This window comes from Oratosquilla oratoria, chromosome 9 (assembly GCF_046742065.1).
Source record: "Oratosquilla oratoria isolate Oo_2021 chromosome 9, ASM4674206v1, whole genome shotgun sequence".
In the NCBI taxonomy this organism is placed as follows: domain Eukaryota; kingdom Metazoa; phylum Arthropoda; class Malacostraca; order Stomatopoda; family Squillidae; genus Oratosquilla; species Oratosquilla oratoria.
The window spans coordinates 5,510,995-5,519,408 of NC_134785.1; the positions used below are offsets into that span (position 1 = coordinate 5,510,995).

An 8,414-nucleotide genomic window follows, 5' to 3' on the forward strand; every position below is an offset into this window, starting at 1 on the left:
GCCTGGATTCCGGTTCCGGCAAGCTGGCGATTGACGAATAACTAAATCTACATTTTGTTTATATATATATATATATATATATATATATATATATATATATATATATATATATATAAGGTATATAATTGCCTATCTCTACATTTTGGGATTTTTTCTTGATGGCTTGTGCCTATACTTGCTTTTTGACAGTCATGGAGGGAGGGGGATATAACGACGACGAGTTAAGATTCCATTACTAAGTGTATACTGTGTATTGGGGTGTAGGTAGATTATCGCCTCGTGTTCTTTCGAAGCTCAGCGGTAATCTAATGTGTTCATCATATAGTGGGAGTGGGTCGTCTGTTAGAGAACGTATAGTTTCATTGTTGATCTGTATGAGCCTGTCCCATATGCGGGTGAGTCTCCCGTGTAGATACGTGTTTAAAGGTCAACTGAGAAGGTTTTCAAAGAGGTGGTGAATATCGGCTTAGTCACTTTTCGATAAAATAATGCAAAAATAAATCCTAATTATTATGCAATGTGATAAAAAAAAAAAAAAAACGCCTATCAAAATATCGGTAGCAGACGAACTTTCCTTCGCCAATCTTCGGTTGTTCTCGTAAGGCTGTGACGTCAACCTCGCTGTTTAAATTCTGATACATCCATATGCGTGCACTATAAAATGCCGCGCCGCATTAACAACTTGATCAGTGATCTGTCATATTTCATGTGTTAGCAAGGTTTTATCAAGTATTTTGTTCGAAAATGGTTGTGTCGCCGCAAATTGCAACAGTGATTCAACGACACATTCTGCTGCGGATGGACTTAATTTTCATGCTTTTCCGAAAGATCCTGTTCGCGAAAAGGACTGGATCATTCGGTGCAGACGGTACGAGTCATGGAAGCCTGGATTGAAAGCGAAACTCTGTTCGAAACATTTCGGAAAAAAAAACCCAGTACACTCGGAACCCTGGCCTTGCCGAGTCATTAGGAATTAGCATGAATCTCATTCTAAAAGAAGATGTAACAACGACAATTTTTGTCATCAACAAGACCCCAGGTTCGGCAAGCAAATGTCGTTGAAGGAGCACTGCTAGAATAAAAAAAAAAAAAAAAAAAACCGCCTGGAGGTAGGTGTATCAGTCTGTATAACGTGTATAAGTAGGCCTGTGTTATCTACGCTGTCACTGACAATCGTTAACAAGCATGGTTAGGCTTGACTAACGAATTTTGGGCTAGGCCTAAGCAGATTAGGGGCACAGTTACGACACAGGCTAGCTAGGCCTGTAGGCCTATGAATATAATCACCCCACTCCACCAGGGTGACAGGCATGGCCATGAGGATAGGGGCTTCTATAATAGGCCTATGACCACATCTTGTCAATTGGAGTCAACCAAATTAAAGTATGTTTTTTGAAAGTCAAACAAGTGGAATCCCTCCTTCCCCCCCAACATACACCACCCCAGCAGGAGCTAAGCCTAATTATCCTGGACCAGGAGAGAGGAATTCGTACTGGTATAGACCTAATGATTTTTTTCAGCTGTTACAAAGTGCATATGACGAATATTCGCCTTCTGCAAGTACCACTATCAGCGAAATTGAAATGAAATGTGAAAGTGACTATGGTGACAGTGTCAGGCTTATTAATTGATGACTTCTCTTCTCCCACAGCAACCATTACCTATGGCAGACACTTTTATAGACAAGTCTGTGAGTATCTTTTGCTAGCCTTCCTCTCCCCCTTCAGTCAAATGATTTCTCTATTCTCTTTGCTACATAGGCCTGCTTTATTGTACCTTATCACAGAAAAACAATTTGTAATTCATGAATCATTGAAACTTTTGCATGCAAATATGAAGCTTGGGATCCAAATCCGATAAATCTTCTCCATTCGATATGAAGTCATTTTCGTATTGCTCGTTGGCCATGTCCAAGAAATTAAACAACCCTTACGTCATCAGTTGCCCTAGCGGTGGAAAATGTAACTACGACATTGAAAAGTTCGTCTGCTATAAGACACTTTTAAGATCATATTATTTAGATAAAATCAACAGAGCTGGGCGCGCTCCTAGGTGTGTTCCTCTTTAGTTTGACCGCGGTTAGCGCTCCCAAACTATTAAAGTTTAAGAGACAGGTTCATACCGAAATGAAATGCCGGTAGGCCACATACTACACCTAAGAAAAAAATCGTAGGCCACATACTATACCAAAGAAAAAAATCGTAGGCCACATACTATACCGGCACCTACAGTATATTGCTTTAATAGTTTGAGAGCGCTAACTGAGGTCAAACTAAAGCGAGGAACGCACCTAGGAACGCGCCCAGCTCTGAAATTCAAGACCGTAAAATGCTAGAAACGTGCATTCTAGTGTTCTAACTTCTCCTAAGTTATATTTTCATACATGAAAAAAATCCAAAACCTTCTCAGTTGACCTTTAAAGGGGGGGGGGATGCCAACTTCCTCCTGTAGTGCTTGAGCTGTTTTTACGTCAGGGTAGTGTGTGAAATGAGTTTGAGTGCTTTGTTTTGAACTGCTTGCAGTGTCTGCATGGATGTCTTCGATAATGTGTGTAATGCTATTACAGGGTACGTCAGTGTGCTCCGTATAAGTGCGAGATACAGGGTTTCTTGTGTTTAACAGGGAACTTTTTCAATCTCTGCAGCCTTTGTAGACCGAGTGATGGAAGCGCCTTCCTGTTATGCACATGGGCCGCCCCACCATTGGTGGTAATCGTCCAACCGAGTATCTTGCAGGCAGGCATGGGCATGATAGGTAAGGTCGAGGGGGGTGGGGGGATAGTATAGACAAAGTTTTAAATGGAAGGAAGTTGAAGTTGATATAAGTGTGGGGCAGACCCACATGCTTGTTTGTCTTGTTATTTTATTTTTGAGGTGTTGATTTCTTAACCTTGTCGTGGCGTCTGAGGTTTTCGTAATTTTGGCTTCAGTCCTTCTTTCTTCCTTCTTGAGTTGTTTTTGGTCACTTAATTCTAGTTGGTTATTGTTGGTATTTTTTATGTATACAACTTTTTCTGTTCCTTGTTAGGTTTGACGTCTATGGGAGCAGGTTATTGTGATTCATCGGTGAGGGGGGGAATGTCTTGATCTCTATAAGTCGTATCCATTTTCCCCCCAATGTGTACGACTTTTTTCATTCTAGGTTTGACGTCTAGTGGTAAGTTGTTGCGGTTCATTGTTAGGGGACGGGGGTGATATATATTTTTGTCGTACTCATTGTTTTTTTGTTGTTGTGGTATCACGTGCGATTTTTTTCGCACGTGTTATTTTGGTAATTAATGTTAGTAGAACAATGAGAATGTTTTATTGCGAAATGTGATTAGTTAATGGATGCACATGATGATGGTGATGATGGTGATGATGGAGAGAATTCATACATAAGCATATGTAATTCAGTCATACATCCAGTGCACGTGGAGATACGCCATGAACATTATATTTGCTCCATCTCCACGGACGGGGAATTTCAGGCCCCCATAGCCTCCGCCACATCACGGGGGTCTTCTTGGCTTCTGAAAGAACGCTATTAGTCTTTCATGGCATTGACTGCATCTTGTAATTTCCATTTCTTCTTTATCCTTCTTCTGTTCTCAGCTTTCCACACCATGTTTCAATACCTTAATGTATGTTTTGCTCTACTCATATTTTTGTGTGTTTTGTGTTACTTCTGTTTGTATGATTTTTTTTTTTTTTTTTTGCAAATTCTATTGCTCTCTTCTTGATTTCGCAGCTTGTGCAAAACGCTGAGTACTGCTCTCCGTAGTTAGAGCATTTTATTAATTTTTATTTCATTTGATCTATCTATATTATTTTATTATTATTATCGTTATTTTGCTGTACTTCTGCATTCATGGAATGTGGGTGCTTCCGATTCGCACTCGCAACAGCAAAGCTCCTGTTCCTTGCAGTGATATGTTTAGTGTTTGTTATAGTAGTAACACCTCATGCATTGCATTATTGGTGTGTACTCACCTCTTACGGTGGTATTCTTAAACAAAAAATTCTTTCCTTATATAAATCTTATATAAATCTTTGGCAGGGAAATATTTATATAAGGAAAGAATTTTAAGAATACCACCGTAAGAATCTTACGGTGGTATCCTTAAATAATATTTCCTTGTGTAAATCTTTCCCTTTTAAGGATTTATATAAGATTCATATAAGGAAAGAATTATTTTTTAAGAATACCACCGTCAGATTCAGTGTGCTGGGGTCAACGTACAGAATGCGAACAGCCCTCGTTGTTCAACATTTTCCACATTATATTTATCGTAAAATCTAAATTCTATCATGTTGTATGCCGGCATTGCGTACACGTCTGCTACCTTGCAATTATTGGATTTCCTCTTTTTGACTCGACGCCACTTCGCTGTAAAAAAGTAGCAGCAGCAGTAGTAGTAGTAATCATTAGCATTAGAAGCCAAGATGAGATGGAAATAAACGAGTGGTGGACGGGAGTGGGTGCGTAGCATTAGTAGTAATTATTATCAATATTAATATCATCATTATTAGTAGTAGTCGTTATTATTGTAGCAGCAGTAGTGTGAAAGCTACTCGATCATGTGGTTTTAGTAAGTGTTGACTATCTTCTAGTTGCCTCTCGGCATCTTTCAATGGGAGTAAGCACGCATTACCTCACCAGATGGCAGCACTGTGTGATGAGTCGTGAAGTTCACTTCCTGTTTTACAGTCTTGTTTCCAAACGTGATAAAACTAACTTTAAAATGCCTCAGCATTGCTCTGTTCCACTGTGTTCAGCACATAAGGGTGGACACAAGTTTCCGTCAGATGAGAAGATGAATATGAAGTGGAGAATAGCGATAAAACGCCTTGAACCAGGTACAAATAAGCCATGGATTCCAAGGAAATACAGTGTTGTCTGTGAAAAACATTTTACAGCAGATGACTACATGCCTGCTGGTCTTTTAGGTAAGTGATATTCAACTTTGTTGTCATTTATATATAAAGAAAAATAACAGGCACTATTCTTTTTTAACAATTCAGCAAGATAACCCGTTCCCCATGCTGTGTCATCATGTCAAGTGTGTGTAGTAGTAAGAATTTTGTTATGGGGAGCAGCCATTATTTTTTAACCCATGTACCTGTCATTGTATATATTCTCAGGAAGGTAATTATGATTTTAAAGGTTTACTATTTAAATTAGGATATGTCTACAGTTACGTAGGTTTTTTAACACACTTTCATTGTGATGTCACTTACGTAAAAAATTAATAGAGCTACTTTTTTTTTCAAAGTTCTTTTATGACTCCCAAACTCAAACCCTGACCTTACCACTTACCCTAACCTTACTCTATTGCTTCCTAAGATAAACAAAGAACTAAATTTTTCTTTGCTTTAATTTCAGGTTCTCGTAAGAGGCTGAAACCTGGTGCGGTTCCATCTATTTTTTATTTTAATACAACACCATCCACGTTCACCTCAACACTAAATGCAGAAAGAGCAGAAAGGGTAGCTAAGAGGAGACGTTTATTTCAAAATGAACCAGATATTCAAGATGTTGGCAACGAAGAGGTAGTGTCAGCTGAAAGGGAAAATGAGATTCTACAAAGTGACGCTGACGGAGAGAAATCGGTCCAGGACCACGGTATCCAGTGTGAGATACTAAATTCTATGAATGCTAGATTCTCTATCTTCCAGTTTAAAAACGACAATAAGGCCATTCAGTATTATACAGGATTTTACGACTTTGCACATTTTTCCTTAATATTTTCTGTGCTTGGTCCAGCTGTTAATAATCTTGATGGAATGGACTATGGTTTATTATTAGCGGAAGATCAGTTGTTTTTAACTATAATCAAGTTGAGACAGGCCAAAGAAGATATTGAATTATCTATTTTGTTCAGAATCAGTCAAACTTATGCGTCAAAAGTTGTGAATGTATGGATTAATTTTATGTTCTTCCAACTCCAAGAAATCAATTTTTGGCCAGAAAGAAACACAGTGCAGGACTTAATGCCAGTGAACTTCAAAAAACAATTTCCATCAACATGAGTAATTTTGGATGCAACAGAGGTGCCGATTCAAAAACCCAGTAATGTTAATGCATAAAGTGCAACTTTTTCGACTTATAAAAATCGCAACACATTGAAGAGAATGATCGGCTGCACTCCAGGTGGACTAATTTCTTATGTGAGTGATAGCTACGGTGGCAGCGCATCTGACAGACAGATAATCGAAAGATCTTATTTAATACAAGGACATATGTTTGAATCTGGGGACAGTATTATGGCAGACCGTGGTATTAGAGTACAATATTTGTTTGATTCGTTAGACGTGGTGAACACTCCGACCAATAAAATGGATATTTACACAATAACAAAGAACTATTGTTACTTGAAATCGTGTTGAAGGTAAGTACGATATCTTACCTTTCTATCAAATTCTTTTTCCTCCCTGAGACAAGTGCTCCTCTTGTTGCCAATTCAGCTTTTAAACGCTGAACTGTCCAATTTTCATAGGACGCCATTGTGTGTTTACTACGACTGATGGTACAGTGGAGCCATCTACCGGGATAAATTGTGATGCTTACTCCCATTCTACATTTGCCCCTTCACTGGTGTTATCTTGCTGTGCAGCTGTCCTTAATGTCGTATCTCGAATATTAGTTTTACTCTCCTCATCAAATAGGTAATATGTAATTACTGATGCCCATTAGTCTCTTTATCCATCCCCAGATTTTTTCTTTAGTTTCCTCTTTCTGTTCGCAGACATCTAGTCTAATATAGCTTCTGTTTCTTAATTCAATTGTCCATCGTATGCGTTTGTAAAGCAGTTGTACATTACAATCAAAACTAAGTTTAGAGCAGACGTGAACTGACTGTCGTTTAATACAATACCTACTTTAGAACATCGTACTGGATGATGTGAGAGATTGATATAATTTTCATCTACAAATCCTTCTCTCAACTGAGCGCGGCTAGTAGCTATGTGGAATTTGCTCCACAGTTCCTTTAGTGTGGTGAACCAAAGCTTTGACACCATTCCAGCCATTTTTCGCTACGCACACGTCGAGAGTCTCTCTGGTCTATTTGACGGCACACCACAAGCATGCCAGGTTGGCAGGGTTGTGGTGTCGGTGCAGGATCTTAGGTAAGAGGTTGACCCTGTGGTTGGCATCCTTGACCATCACGATGTCTCCTCCTGTTGGAGCTGTCTTGGGGATTGCCTCCTCTGCTGCTGCTACATGAATGGCAGAGATCAGGGAGGCCTCCGCATCGTCCAACTCATCCATGGCCAGAGCATCGGTGGTGACCCAGTGAGCCATTCTCCCTGAACAGCGGCCAATTGGCTTTGCGCGGGTTCCACCTTCCTGCTCTATGGGCTATTGGGGGTGGTGGGGCTACGGTGAGCGACATGTCTATTCCAAAGTGATCGCTCGTGGCCGTGGCATTGATGCTCTACGACATTCTATGCTGATTTTTTTTCTTTTATCTTAAGGCTATCGACCCATAAGGGGGTCATTTAGCCTGGTGTGGACCTGCGATCCGGTTTAATTTACCATTACAATTTCCACAACAGTCCTTTTGTGCGCAAATAAAACACTACTTTTCAATAAAGAAACAGTCATTGCCCAAAAGATTTATCACGTTTAACTGAATGTTGTTGAGTCTGCAATGATGTATAAGCGCCTGGCGCTGTGTGTTATATTTCGTGCAGTGTATGAGTATGTGTCTTATAGATAGTGTAGTGTTGCAGGTGTTGCACTGGGGAGGAAATACGCCAGTGATATAAGGATCTAGGTGGGTGATGTAGGTGGAATTCATCCTCAGCCTTGCTATGGCGATTTCCTCCCGTCTATTGCTTCTGTATGATGTTGACCAGTCTGTTATGTGCTCCTTTTGTTTATGTGTGATGTGGAGATTGTCCCACTGATGTTGCCAGTGGGTGTGTAAATGTTTTCTTAAGATTGAACTGAAAGTGCCTATGTCTATGGGTATATCTATAATAGTGTAATTTTATAACGCAGATTTGGCCAGCGTGCCAGCTTTCTCGTTCCCGGAGATCCCAATGTGGCTGGGAACCCAAGAGAGAGTAATGGATTTGTTGGTCGTCTAAAGTGCGCTAATGATTTTGCCCAGGAGAGAATTCTCCATTTGGTTACCTGACTTAATTGACTGTAATGCACTAAAAAATTCTGAGAAAATAACAAAGTTACTATGTGTGTCAGATTGAGCCTTTTCTATTGCTTTGGATATTCCGAAGAGTTCGGCAATATAAATGCTCGTACGGTCCGGCAATCTGAACATCGTATGGGTTGTGGAGCTCTATAACCCTGTCCCTGTCTTACGAACACACTTGGAACCATCCGTATACAGTGCCCTGTGGCCAGTGTACCCGTTGATAACTTGTAAGCTTCTGTCGGAGTTTTTCCACCGAGCACGATTTCTTGTGGAG

General features: G+C 40.0%; 1 protein-coding gene across 1 annotated transcript in view; it reads left to right on the forward strand.

The window, feature by feature from the left end:
- LOC143027963 (uncharacterized) overlaps positions 1-6,745 on the forward strand; it is an 8,036-nt gene extending 1,291 nt beyond the window's left edge. The window contains exons 2-5 of the mRNA XM_076189607.1: positions 2,567-2,754; positions 4,593-4,928; positions 5,365-5,747; positions 6,728-6,745. Of these exons, the coding sequence (XP_076045722.1) occupies positions 2,567-2,754; positions 4,593-4,928; positions 5,365-5,747; positions 6,728-6,745 (925 nt within the window). The remainder of the gene's footprint in view (positions 1-2,566; positions 2,755-4,592; positions 4,929-5,364; positions 5,748-6,727) is intronic.
- Positions 6,746-8,414: the final 1,669 nt, after the last annotated feature.